Raw genomic sequence first — 14,040 nt, 5'->3', positions numbered from 1 at the left:
CTGATCACTATTTTAAAATGCTCAACGACATCCGAGATTTGGTGGCCAGGTACGGGTCTGGAGTAGAATATGAGGCTTCAGAAGCGTCTGAAGGGCGATCTCAGTCATGTGCTTTAAACGATTTTGAGAAAGAATAGCTGCCATGATGATAGTGGCAATAATGCGATCTTATAACATATACAAATATGAGTATACGACAGAATATCCTGTAATTACCTTGCGCAGAGCATTCCCAGGAGGGACCGGGGTCGGGAGGCTTTGCACAATCCAACGTAGTTCCAAGTTGGACCGGCCACCCATTTCGCACTATACAACAGACTTGTCATCAGACTAATAGACCTTGGCTTCTGAATTAGTTATCAATGATAATTTAATAAGCGGATTAATGTGAAATTGAAATATATATCACAGAACCTTTGTGGAATTTCCTGATAAGAATCAATACTGTTATAATATCTTGAAAATTAGTATTCTTATTTTACTATACTCAGCGCGCTTTAATATACCTAGAAAAATAGCTATGGTACTATTTATAGCTTATATAGCTCCCACAAAATTTACCAGTAAAGAAGTTCCAATTTGAAAAAGATGTCTTTCAAATAGTACTACATGAGTGGCTGGTCTGGATGGGAACTAATATTGATGAAGGATAAATCACTCAACCTTAATGACTTATCGTCATCTCAGTGTGCAGAGGGATATAATTGTACATGAATATATATTGGTATAAGTAAGAAACAATCAGAATAAACGGTTGCACATTAAAGATATCCAACAGAATAGCCAGAGTATTCACATTAACATACTATTATCTGTGAAGGAGAATGTTCTTTGTTGATAGCTGATTGGGAAGATAAATTTTGCCCAAAAGTTAGTACCCAAAGACCTCCTAATGCTAGAACAGGCGAAAATCAAATATACTAGGTAATAGTATTAATATAAGCCAGGCTTCCTAGTAATTATTAGCCGTTCTGACCAGGCCCTGGAACTGTTTGTCACTTGGCGACTGGGAGGGGTGGGAGTCTATGCATAATCCAGTACTGCCAATCTATAGCCACATTGTATAATCCACTTGCAATCAATCTCTCAAACTGGCCTCGGCTCTCATCTAGTCATCCTACTTCTGTCTTCTGAGCTTCTGATCAATCCTTCAACCATTCAAGCCTCCGTTGAATCAGTCTTCTCCTCTTCCCCTTGATTCTTAGCTAACCGTCGTCTGCGATGGTCTTTGAGAAGGAAGACAAGGGCGAGAACAGTGCCGAATGCCGTCAGCCCGACGGAAAACCAGAGCGTACCCCTGTAACCATGAAGCAACTCTGCCTTCGTGTGTCCACCATCATTTATCTGAAGCTCAATGGTACCCGCGAAACCAAGACCTAGCGAGATACTGTAGACAACGATGGTCATGATCACACTGGATCCCATACCCTGATACTGACGAGGCACTGCGTTCGAGAAGATGATCGTGGCCGCAGGCAATGATGAATCCATCGCGAAGGTGGCGATGATGGTGGCAAAAAAGAAGTAGGTCCAGTAAATCGAGTGTACGGGTCGCAGGGCCATGAGAAGGGAAGTGAGGAAGTAGCAAAGCATTGCAAACAACATGATGAACGGGGCTGGAACCTTGGTGATTATTTTGCCAACAATTAATGCTGTTGATATGCCGGTGACGAGGATAGGAGATAACCATGCAGCCAGTTGAATAGGAGTTTGGCCACCGATGTTAAGGCATATTCGGATGACGTAGAAAAGCTAGATATGTCGTTAGGTTGACATATAATCGGGGCAAGGGTCAGTACTTACCCAGATACCAAACGTGGACCAGCCCGCTGCTGTACAACCAAAGACGAAGGCGATGTCGGAAGTGAGAACGGCGACCGGTAGGATTGGATAGCGAGCTAGGCGAATCTCGATGTAAAGGAATGCCGCCAGAAATACAAAACTTAAGATCAGGCACACGTACACGTAAGGTTCGTCCCACGTAGTAACCAGGCTCTGATTCCAGGCGAAGTTGAACAGGACCAGAGCTGTCACACCGCTGGCACCTCCCGGGATATCAAGGCGGTCCAAGGTTTCGCGAATCGTTCGTCGCTGTTTATGCTCATCCTCAATAGGCATGTTTGGAATTGCAAACATAGCGAGGACGAAGAGAAAGGCAACTCCTAAAGCCTGACTCCAGTAGATCCATGGCCACCACGCCATGGCGAAGAGGGCCCCAAAGAGGAGACCCGCCATTGCACCGACTGGGGCTGATGCAGCAAACCATGCGAACCCCATGTTTCGAGGGCCCTGGGAGAAGGATTTGCCGAAGATGGCGAGTGCATTAGGCACAGTCAAGGCGGGACCAAGGCCTTGCAAGACACGAGCAAGGACGAAGACGGGCCAGCTGGAATAGACAGAGACTCCTGCCATCATGCTAGTTAAAGCAAGCCAGCCCATACCGATGATGAAGATTGCCTTGTTGCCAAACTCGTCCCCCAACCGTCCTCCGATCAAGACGAATGTGCCCAGAGTCAAGCCGTAGCCAGATACTGTCCACGACAGTTGACCAGGCGCAGTGACACCGAATGAGTCTCCGATTATCTCGAGCGTTGAGAGGCTGTTGCATAAGCCCAACTGATTGGTGAACATGGAAGAGCACACCGTCATAATGAAGATGATGCGCCGAATCAAGTTGTAACCATCCGCAACGTAGACGTATTCATCTTGCGCAGTCTGTTCAAAAACTACACCTGAATCTGTCTGAGTTTAGTCAACGCATTCAGAATGCCTTTAGCTTTCGGAGGATATTTTTCGACGGCTACTTACCATTACCATTCCTCGATAGATTCTCGGAATGATGTGACGCAGTTCCCTGCGCTCCTGGAGACGAGGTACTCATTGTGAATAGCGTTGACTGTTATTTGACGGTAGTGATGGGCGAAGAGGTTTGCAGTGAAACGAAGAAGTACATTTTTGAAATGCGAAGAGAGTGACCTAAAGAGGTCACTGTTAACATACCCTGTCCAAAACCAAAATGCAGTTTCAGTTGATGCTGTTCAGACGTCGACTTGTCAGTTCATACTCGGAGTAATAACATGGTCTATAGTACCAGGGCAAAAGTCTCCGGGTAAGTCTCCGTTGCTCCGCTGCCCGACGGCCTTACATAAACCACCACAAACAGGTCGCCTCGGGGACATTCCAAGTGACCGCAACTTCAACAGTTCGAGGCGCCTTATCAGCCCATATCAATGGTAGGATAGCTTTCCGCCAATGGTGTCAACTACCTAACAGCCTAGGATCTCGATAATGATGAAACGCAACTTTCTGGTCGTCATTTTCCGATGATATTGGCCCGCAAGAATAGCGTTGGTCATGCGGCTTGCCAATATCAATGGGTGACTAAACGCTGGCCGTTGCCTATTCTTGGTGGCAAATAGATCCCAGGGATCTTCAAGAAGATGCCTTCTAGGGGTGATACGGGAAGCAAAGTAACGGTACAATAAGCACTCATCCGATTACTTATCTCATCTTCAATTTAATGTGGACGTAGAGCGACTAATGCTCGCTTATCAGGAAGGGGACATTAGGATTCTGAAACGGTTTGAACACAGTCAGAATCTCGGGGCTCATCCGGATGGGAATTTCCTTGCAGTGCACCGGGGTCAGAAATAATATATGTGTAAAAATTTGAAGCCCTAGAGCCGTTTATCGGGTCACGCCAACCAAAAGTGACTTCAGCAAAGTTAACCTAAGGCTGGTGGATATTGGAGATTCCCATTGCAATCTTTGAAATGTGCTGCTCTAATCCAGCATTCGACTGGCAATAGTTGCAATAAGTAATTGTAATGATTAGTCGCTCTGACCATAACAACAAATGGTAGGCTAAGATAACCGCAATAGCTGTGTATGAACCTGAAGCGACGATAGCGCAACCTACCACAAGTGTTCAGTTTGCGTCTCTGCCGTGTGCGCGCATAAAGATAGCGTCATGAATGTGAATGTTGCAAACGTGATATAGACATGGGCCCTCGAAAAGTGTCCCAGCGACGGTTGGATAGCAAGCCAAAAAATTGTTCGTGTCTTGTCTGGACCGCCGTATAGCTATCATTCGGATATTATGTAGCGCTACAGCTAATAGAATGAATTTGCCCACTCGAGAGTTTGGCCATCTGAGGGAGTTGGATGGCCAAGACTAAAAGGTGCGGAAACCAGCTAGACTAGAGATCCGCAAATGGGTGCAATGCCGCCGATCGCAACTCTAGGTGTATGTATGGACAACATTTCATTCATGCATCCATCTACTTGAGATAATTGGTCAGAGATGGCTGCATTTAATTTTATCTTCATGGACCACCCGCAGATAAAGAGGGCGCTTTTTTGCATTTCATAAACAGAGGAGCGTCTGCTCGTCGGGCTCTCAGCTCTGGACAGGCTACCACGCACTCGCAATTTGTGCCCCCTTGATTGATCGCGACTGGAGATGAAGCGACCGGAAAAGGATTTCTGATGATGGCCGCAATCCAGTCAAGGCCCTGGACGAGGACTGATGTGCAGTTCTGGTCAAAAAGCCTAGCAGAAAATGGGTTACCTTGAGCTATATCGGGTTCCTTAGCCCCAGTATTTCTGTCTTCCGGATACCCGCTCTTGAATAAGCTCTGTTGCTCTCGACATACCGGAGGACAGCACGCTCAATGTACGGCATGTATTCGTGCCGTATAAATAAATGGCCTTCTGCGATTAAACCCTGGTCATGGGGTGCACCAAGGGGATGTCCTTATGGCCCCTACCTATGACGTTGCACTTGTCCCGGGAGCAAGTAGTAAGGTAAGAAAGATTGTTAGTTGTCGAGTGTCAACAGACAGGGTGGAAATGTTCCGTGTTATTGATTTTGACACCAGGCCAGCGCACTGACAGCATAAAGAGTCACCGTGCGTCACGGGAAGTCTGCACCTCGGCAAATGTTGAAGGGCTGCCACTCGTATCCAAGGGACCAGCGAGTCGGTCCGCGTCATGGAGAAGCTTGAATGCGGGGAAGTTCACATGAGGGTCAGTGTAACCCTAGTGAAGAGCAAAACTCAATTTGTTCCTCATCTTCAACCCCCCTTCAAGACCCTGCAGTTGATGATTTCAACTATTATTCAGACTACTTACATAGGTCTATCTTGCAGGAAGGGAGCGGTGACACGCAGCCAAGACCCTTAATCTGAGCTATCTCGAGCCAGTGACAGGGGTGCTGATAGCTGGCATCGCAGCCGATATCGCGATCGCTATCTCTTCGGCTGATAAGAGCAACCGCGATGCAACCTTGCCGCATCCGTCGTCGCATCGCCAGATCTGCGGAGAAGCCGTGGGGGGTCCCAGTTATCCTCCTCACGGCCGGCTGATAAGCCTGTTCCTGTCCATTCTCGTTTATGCATAAAGCAGACCGTCTTTCTCCCTTCCCTCCTTGCGTCGTCACCTCTTGAAAACACCCCTCCCTCCACCCTCCCCTTCCTATCCTCCTAGCTCTAACATACATCTGCCGTCGGGAGGAACCATGATCGCCCAAGCCTCGGATCCGCCCCCGAAAGCCCCAAAGCCGGTTACACGCGACTCGATCACCGACGATGCTTCCCACACCAACCGCTACGGCTCTGTCCCGGGGGTCGTCGAGGATGTCGTCCAGGTCATTGACCACAAGGCCGAACGGGCTCTCTGTCGTCGCTTCGACTTTCGTATACTTCCGGTGCTCGCATTAATGTGTGCGTGTTGTCCATCCCATCCATCTCACCACCTGCTAATAGTTATAGATCTCTTCAATGCCCTGGACAAAGGCAACCTCAGTAATGCTGAAACTGCCGGCATGAGCGACGGTAACCTATCCCTCTCTCTCTGTGTATCGTCCATTGCTAACATCACCAGATCTCAATTTCAAACCCGGGCAATACAACCTTCTCCTCTCCATCTTTTACGTCCCATATGTCATCTTCGCGCCTCCCTTCGCTATGCTCGGCAAACGTTGGAGTCCCGCCCGCGTACTCCCCGTCCTTATGTTCTCCTTTGGTTCCTTCACGCTGCTGTCGTCCGCGACCAAGAATTTCGGTGGCATGTTCGCTCTGCGCTGGTTCCTCGGCACGTCCGAAGCGGCCTTCTTCCCACTAGTCATCTACTACCTCACAACCTTCTACCGGCGTGCCGAGCTCGCCCGTCGGCTTGCCATCTTCTACGCAGCCAGCAACATTGCCAATGCCTTCTCCGGCCTACTCGCCTTTGGTGTCTTCCAAATCAAAGACTCCTCGCTCCCGGACTGGCGGTACCTGTTCATCCTTGAAGGTGGTGTCACCGTCCTCTTCTCCTGCTTCGCGTTCTGGTACCTCCCGCGGTCTGCTTCGACAGCGTCCTTCCTCAGCGAAGACGAGAAGCTCCTCGCCCACCACCGCATCCAAGTCGACAGTTCCGCCATCGTCGACGAGCCGTTCCGCCTCCGCTCCGCTCTCGGTATCTTTTCCCACCCCTCCACATATGCCTTCCTCGCCATTGAAATCTGTCTCGGTGTGCCCCTGCAGGGCGTCTCCCTCTTCATGCCCCAGATCATCCAACGTCTGGGCTTCTCCACCGTCAAAACAAACCTCTACACAGTGGCCCCTAACGTCACCGGAGCAGCCATGCTCATTATTCTCGCCTTCGCATCCGATGCCGTCCGCCTTCGTGCCCCATTCATCGTCCTAGGCTTCCTCCTCACCTTCACGGGCTTCATGATCTATGCCGCTATCGATGACGTCGATCGCCAGATCCACTTAGCGTACTTTGCCACCTTCATGATGACCTGGGGGACCTCCGCACCGTCCGTGCTGCTCTCCACCTGGTACAACAACAACATTGCAGACGAGAACAAGCGTGTGCTGCTGACGAGTATCGGCGTGCCGTTGGCGAACTTGATGGGCCTGGTGTCGAGCAATGTCTTCCGGGAGAAGGATAAGCCAAAGTACCTGCCTGCCCTCGTAACGGTGGGTGCATTCGGAGGTACGGGTGCTATTCTGGCCTCGCTATTGGGCGTCTATATGCTTTTGGATAATCGAAGGAGGGATCGTAAAGAGGGAGTCAGGATGCGGGCGCAGGATGTCCCAACTGAAAGGTTGCGCGATGGGCCGGGGGCTGTTGGGTTCCGGTGGTTCTTATGATATATTTATATGAGTTTATGAGCAATGAAACCCGTAATTGGGTCTTCTTTACAAGTGATCTTACAGGCCAGTAGTCGAAATATTGTAGATCATCGCTTGAAGGAGCCGTTAACTGCCCACATTCTTGGCGGCGCTGAAGGAATGAAAAACATCGTATAGACCCAAGCCTTACTGGATGCATACAATGGCACGTGATGGCCACATCCGGTCAAAATCTCATGCACGACCAATTCTAGATCTGTCATTATGGGTGCATCCAGCTTGTACAAGATCCAATTTATTCTTCCTCCATCACGAGAAACCACCCGAACCTCTTCTACACGGAGACCACGCTGGACTGGAGCGATGCCGACTACCGTAGACTGAAATACCTGGGACTTTGATCTGCTGCAGCATGAACATGCCGGGGTACAAGAAAACTCTCGCAGACCCAATATGCTGCACTGAAAATTGTTCAATCAGCTACTGCATTTAAAGTCAATAACGCTTGCCCTGGAATTCATTAGAAGCGCGACGATCAAGCCGTACAATCCTACCATACCAGCTATGTTAGCATTTACCCCGTTTCTCGGACAAATGGTCGTTCAAGCTACATACCCAAGACCTCAGCAAAGATCAAAATAAGGATCATTCCCACATAAAGTCTCGACTGCTGCGCGGTTCCTCGCACTCCTGCATCGCCGACAATCCCAATCGCGAACCTGAAATCAATCAGCCAGTTGCCAACAGCTAATTCCGACAGACATTCTAAGATAAGCTTCACTCACCCAGCAGCCAGCCCGCAAAGCCCAACCGCCAGGCCGGCGCCCAGCTGGAGCAGACTCGTATACAGAGTCATCTCCTGCGCGAGGTTGTTGGCAATCAACACGGAGACCACCAGGCCGTAGATGCCCAGGATGCCGGCCATAACAATGGGCACAATGTCTTTGACTTGTCAGCTCATTGATCGCTAGCCGCAGGGTACTACTATGGATATGGAACAGTACTTTTGACGATCAAGTCCGGCCGCAAGACACCGGACGAACAAACGCCCACCCCAGCCTTTGCAGTCCCGTAGGCTGCCCCAAAGCTCGTGAATACAATGGCGCTCGTACATCCTAGGACTCCGAAGAATGGCTTGGCAGGTTAATGTCCATCTTTGGTTGCTTCAGCTACAATTACGAAGAACTCACTCCATAGCTCGGACTGAAGATTAGCGGCGTTAGCCACTGTCGTATTTAAATAGACACACGAGACATATTTTGGGGTGCTGACCAGAATTCGGATACCATCTTGTTTCTATCACTGTCCTTGACACCAGGCTGGCGTAGATGGAGGGAAGTCTGAGGCTAGGAAAAAATTGACCACAGGAGATTAGGCAGCTTTATACCCCTCACCGGTTTCAAGCCAAGACGAACTCGTGTCATAAGACCCTGTGCCCGGACCGATTGTGTATGCTCTGTTATTATCTATGGCTAGTTCATCGGCCGATGGAGCTAATTCCCTGTTCCCCAGTAGGCAGCACCCATTGGGCGTCTACGGCTCCCGACAGGATAGTTAACCACCTATACAAAAACTTCCGATATTGGCAATTCTCCAGTGGAAACAATATAATTAATGGTTTGATTTCATCTCTACATACGAAAATGCCTTATTGTTGAATACAGGGAAGTTACTTTATTCTTGACCCCTTCCCAGACAAAATGGCTTTTGTTAAGAAAATTTTGATTTGATTAGCGAGGTATATGTTGAAGTGATAAATCAAACGTATTATTTATATACACCCTTCATTCTTTCCTCACATCGATATACAATACCCCCTTCAATTTCTGGTAAGACCCAGTGAAGATTAAATATATCAAGGCTATGTGACGTCTAGTCACTCGGTCAATTTTCGGCTATTTTCTACATATCTCAGCATAGAGAGTATGCCGCAATAAGCAATAGAAAAGATTTGGCTAAACTAGCGCTTATAGAATTGCTTCACCGTAGGTGAGGTGACTCGCTTTTCCTTTCTTATTCTGATATTATCCTGGGCTGTTGTATGTTACAACGATGAGGTGGCAGGCAACCACAATTCTCATCGAGCGGATAATCCCGCTTGAGGTGGGGATTGTCTCACTTGTGCTGACCAGTGACCACTTAGAAAAGCAGACCATTTCGTACATTGTAGCCTGATCATGGGGCCCGACACATCAAGTGGGAAGCGATGCCTCCCCGCTAGGGCTGAGACGGTTCGTGCACCCGGTCAGTGCTTTTCTTCCTGGAATATGGTATATGGATAAGCTTATTGGCATAGACGGGATGTTAAGTACTGGAAGGCCAACAAACAAGGCTCGGAAGCAGCGTTCGTGCAATCTTGAAGTCATGAAGCTTGTTCAAAACTCTATAGCTCACAATGTCCACCTGCTTACCCCGGCAGTTCAAGCACACTGACTGGCCTGAAATTCTTGGGGCAGAGCCAGAAGTGGGCCCACTTATGCGACTTTTATCTGCCCAAAGAAAACAAAATTCCAGGCGTTGTTTGAGAAGGACAGGTTTCGGCGCGCACAAGCGCATATCTAAGAGCTAAGCAACTACCGAGTGCTATGCTGACCATAGTGCTGGTGTATCCTAGATGAAGATGGGGCTGCGCTGGTCTTTCTATTGATTGGTCATTGTTGTCTGATCCCATAATCGTGGCCTTATATTCTCTCAGCTTCTCCATAAATCACCCTTCGAGCGCTCTGTAACTGAAGCCCTTTAGACAATAACAAGTCCCGCTCCATGTCACTGAATACGTATTTTATATCCCACAAACAGTCTGAAACGGCATGCTTCATAATGAGTCCGCGGACGTGTTGTGCCCTTCTAGAATACTGTTAAACTTCCAAACCTATTACTTCTGGTTCACTCAAACCCAATCCCCGCCGCCTTGATTGCCTGCTCATCCCAAGAGCATCCAGGTTCCTTATTATCTTGTTACACTAGAGTATCAAATAAGGGGGCTACCAATACCCGGTGCAGAATTATGTGGTTCCCTAGAGGCTTATGAGACGGGAAAGGCTAATTGAAGCTGACTATCACTAGAAGTGTGTTCAATAATTAGTTATCTACTTTTCTGCTGACTGGATTGCTAATCATACATTAGATGAGTGAGTTCAACGGTTTTGGTAAACCATAACCGTGGCAATTAAGCGTCACCGTGCATTAACCAATTAGTTATCTACTTATCAATGACTCACATCAAATGTCATCCTTTTACCCCGCAGTTCATAATTATATACTGACTAAATCAAGTGAGTCATTTACCACGCTCCGCTTGATTTCTCTGACCCTGCCTTTCCCTATACCTGCACTTGTCGAAGATGAATAACAGTGGTGTGGGTTTATCTGACCCAACATTCCGATACTACACTACTGGTCAAGCAACCCGGTATGCTGAAAATCGTCTGGGTTATCCAGCTGAGCTATATGATTTGGTTCTCCGATATCATGCAGAGTCTAATGGTAATTTCAAAACTCTCCTGGATGTTGGATGTGGCCCAGGAAATGCAACCCGTGACTTGGCTCCCCATTTTGAATGCGCGGTGGGGATTGATCCTGGGCTCGAGATGATCCAAACTGCGCAACGTCTAGGCGGTGTTACCAAATCAAATAGCCCCATCGAGTTCCAAGTCTCGACTGCGGAGGATTGTGCTAAAATAGATAACGTTCATAACGGTGTGGATTTATTGGTTTCGGCAATGGCAGTAAGTCCAACCTGCTCCATCATCCCGCCCGAGGACTGGTGTAGAGAGCTGAAACGACATCTCTTCAAAACTAAAGGCACATTGGTTTTCGATGGAGGATTTCTGGAAATCTGCTGCAAAGATTGTGAATCCAGGAGGCACTGTAGCTCTCTGGACATGCGCTTCGTTGTACTGCCGTAAGTATTGTTCGACTTCCTTTTTCAGTCCATGCTAACAAGCTCACCTTACAGACCCATCAACACCTCACGCGGCTGAAGTGCAAAACGCACTTTTCCATCTCGAACGAGATATATTGAAACCCTATGAACTGCCTCCAAATCGGCTCTCTAGTGATCTGTACGATAATTTGGTTCTTCCGTGGCATTTGGATCCTCCTGTTACAGCATTCCCAATGAGTGAATATCGGCGTCTTGAATGGGACCGCGGTGGGATACTATCCGATGGAAAAGACTTTTTCATTCGTGCAAAAGAATCATCACTGGAAGGATTAGGAGCTAGCTTAGGCACTGCAAGTATGGTCACAAGATGGAGAGCAGCTCATCCAGAGGAGGCGGGCACAGCTAAGGACTGCGTGAATCTTACTCTCGCTGAGATTAAGAAAGCTTTGGGAGATAACTGGTGTGGAGAACTCAAACTGGGGCATTCAACTGTCATTCTCCTCTTTAAAAGGAGGTACATCTGTCTAGACCTGGTGGAACATGCCGTCGCTTCATAGACCCAAAAGTATTATGGTCTTTCTTGTCGGTGGCTAATTATAGAGATCTGCCTGACCTATTTTGACAGTCAAGATCGCGCAAAAATGCCTTCTATCAATCCTAACGCACAAATCTAAATCATGACTCATATGTTATGCACATGATACAAAGTTGCCTTTGATGCCTTCGCACCCACACGGAATCTTCAAGGGATCGCAGTTTCGCTGCCGAATGGCCGCGTGGAGAAAGCGACCACACGAGATTGGGAGGATACTCCGGAACCATCACAAAATCCAGACAAAGTAGTCGGCGACTACGGTTTTTCTATATCCCACAGACAGTCTGACATTTGATAGAGAGTCTCTTTAGGTAATAGGAAAGGAAAGAACATGAAACAAAGAAATAACTTTCTTTGATGATAAAAGCCCATGCTAGTACTAAAAACGCCAAATCCCAACCAAATATACCATGCAAAATATCCAGCACAGCAATATACCTCCACTACCTATTTTCGTGGGCAAAACTCCAGATATGGCCCCACCTTCGCAGCCGTCAAATGGTCATAGAGCTGGTACTCATCAAGACGATGCCTGCCATACTCAGCGCCTACTTTTCCCTCACCAGTCTTCCCCAAATCCCCCTCCGGCAGGCGGATGTCAAACTCCCAAAGGACCCTCGCCAACACAAGATGAAGCTCCACATATGCGAGACTCTTGCCTATGCAACTTCGGGGCCCAATCGAAAAAGGATTGAAGGCCGATCGCGCGCGTCCGACATCCCCTTGCACCGAGCGACACTCATCCGCGATCCAGCGCTCGGGCTGGAAGCAGAACGGCTCAGGGTAGTATGCTGGGTTATGGTGAATGCTGTAGATGCAGGTTCCTACATATACACCTGGGGGAATATACTGTCCGTCCACAGTAGCTCCTGCTTCCTCTGCCTCGCGCCACAGCGATCCCGCCGCCGACGGGGACATACGCATGCTCTCGTCAATGCAGGCCCGCAGGAAGACGCATTGACTCATTTGCTGACCCATGCGGATTTCCTCGGGGGATGAGAAGACGCTGCGAACTTCATTCACTGCGCGCTCATAGGCCGCCCTGTTGTGCGATAGGTAGAAGAAGCAGGCCGCCATAGCGGTGGAGGAGGTATCAGTCCCCGCGACAATCAGCGTCGCACTCTCGCCACCTAGTTCTCGATTGCGTAGTGGAAGACCAGTCTCCGGGTCTTTGGCCTTCGCGAGGAGTGCAAAGACACCCTTGCCTGTCTTGGAAGCGGCTTCGATGCCTTGGGTGAGCATCACATCGACAAACCCGATGAACATGTCCCTAGCCTTGATGGCTTCGGGGAAAAGGTATTTGTCCAGTCGGAATATGCTGAGCTCGGGCGACTGGGCCAGTGTCCCGACTCGAACGTTGGACCTCTCAATCACTTCCGGGACAAAGCGGAAGGTGGGGAAGCGCAGGGTTGACCAGGGGCAATCAAAGATAATGTTGCTCATGACGTCGAAGGCGAGGTAATCGGCTGGAAAACCATGGTTTTGCGTTAGTTTAGTTGACATCTGTGGTGTAATAATGTGGAGCACATACTCATTCGGCCCATATTCTTGGGGGTAGACCAGGTGTCTGCCGGCACCGGCTTACCTCCCTCCCCTGCCTTCAGCTGAGTACACAGATGTTGTATTTGTTCCAGGATGACAACCTCATGGTTTTTGAGTGCGGAATCGGAGAAGCCCTGGCTGATGACTCTCCGCTTCTTGCCATGCTTCTTCTTGTCAATCACGGTTAATGTGTTCGGGGCCCGATGCACCATGGCGGCATAACGTTGAGCCTTCTTGAAGTTCTTCCCGTGGCTGTATATGTCATGCAGTCCGTCGGCGGTATTGACGAGAAGGCTATTTGGTCCATATCGGACAAAGTCACCTAATGAGAGAGGAAAACTGACGTTAGTCATCCAGTATACATATGCCATGAATAGCCAAGAGATACTTACCGTATTTCTCGTGGCATCTCCACATATCCAGATGCAGGTCCCCACGCCATGCATGATAACCAGCATACAACTTGGTGGTCTTTGCCAGCCAGGGACCGGGATATTTAGCCAACGGGTGAAAGAAGAGTCGATAAATGCAGAGTCCAGCTACCTGTTAATCGCCAATGTTAGCACAGGTATCCATAGCATCAGGGGTGTGCTGGAGACAGACGGTGCAGCTCAACACGATGAGACCCAGTAGGAGTCCCTTGAGGGCGAAAGTTAACAAGACTTGAGAGTCGATCATATTGTTCCTGTTTCCTTTTCTCTCAGTGACAATTTTAAGGATTCAGAAGGACTTTGGTGAAAGGAAGGAACTACACCGGTCCCCCTCTGCAACTTATGCTGGCGATTGACGACGCCATGGGCAGCAGGAAGGTCTCTAGGATTGAACGGCTGATTCAACACGAGGTCAGGCAATCTAACTTCGCCATCCGCAGTTTCATCCTGGCTGAAACCTCG

General features: G+C 48.7%; 5 protein-coding genes across 5 annotated transcripts; 2 read left to right on the top strand and 3 right to left on the bottom strand.

Moving 5' to 3' along the window:
• Positions 1-1,158: 1,158 nt before the first annotated feature.
• On the bottom strand, positions 1,159-2,881 carry An10g00700 (uncharacterized protein; the record flags this gene model as incomplete). The annotated part of the gene is made up of 3 exons (XM_001402427.1): positions 1,159-1,752; positions 1,804-2,738; positions 2,809-2,881. The coding sequence occupies 3 exons, from the start codon at positions 2,879-2,881 to the stop codon at positions 1,159-1,161; spliced, it is 1,602 nt and encodes a 533-aa protein (XP_001402464.1).
• Positions 2,882-5,518: 2,637 nt separating this feature from the next.
• An10g00690 (uncharacterized protein) lies at positions 5,519-7,142 on the top strand (the record flags this gene model as incomplete). The annotated part of the gene is made up of 3 exons (XM_001402426.1): positions 5,519-5,723; positions 5,772-5,834; positions 5,884-7,142. 3 exons carry the CDS (start codon positions 5,519-5,521, stop codon positions 7,140-7,142), a joined length of 1,527 nt encoding a protein of 508 aa, XP_001402463.1.
• A 291-nt stretch (positions 7,143-7,433) lies between these two features.
• An10g00680 (uncharacterized protein) lies at positions 7,434-8,413 on the bottom strand (the record flags this gene model as incomplete). Its single annotated transcript, XM_059749961.1, has 5 exons — positions 7,434-7,585; positions 7,740-7,843; positions 7,910-8,066; positions 8,129-8,258; positions 8,372-8,413. The coding sequence occupies 5 exons, from the start codon at positions 8,411-8,413 to the stop codon at positions 7,434-7,436; spliced, it is 585 nt and encodes a 194-aa protein (XP_059601504.1).
• Positions 8,414-10,468: 2,055 nt separating this feature from the next.
• An10g00670 (uncharacterized protein) lies at positions 10,469-11,684 on the top strand (the record flags this gene model as incomplete). Its single annotated transcript, XM_059749960.1, has 4 exons — positions 10,469-10,852; positions 10,929-11,028; positions 11,083-11,524; positions 11,636-11,684. The coding sequence occupies 4 exons, from the start codon at positions 10,469-10,471 to the stop codon at positions 11,682-11,684; spliced, it is 975 nt and encodes a 324-aa protein (XP_059601503.1).
• Positions 11,685-12,052: 368 nt separating this feature from the next.
• On the bottom strand, positions 12,053-13,825 carry An10g00660 (uncharacterized protein; the record flags this gene model as incomplete). Its single annotated transcript, XM_001402423.1, has 4 exons — positions 12,053-13,071; positions 13,137-13,469; positions 13,540-13,690; positions 13,751-13,825. The coding sequence occupies 4 exons, from the start codon at positions 13,823-13,825 to the stop codon at positions 12,053-12,055; spliced, it is 1,578 nt and encodes a 525-aa protein (XP_001402460.1).
• Positions 13,826-14,040: the final 215 nt, after the last annotated feature.

The sequence above is a fragment of the Aspergillus niger genome, assembly GCF_000002855.4.
Source record: "Aspergillus niger supercontig An10".
Lineage (NCBI taxonomy): Eukaryota > Fungi > Ascomycota > Eurotiomycetes > Eurotiales > Aspergillaceae > Aspergillus > Aspergillus niger.
Note: the sequence above shows the minus strand (reverse complement) of the source record. Positions and strands in the feature narration are given on the sequence as shown.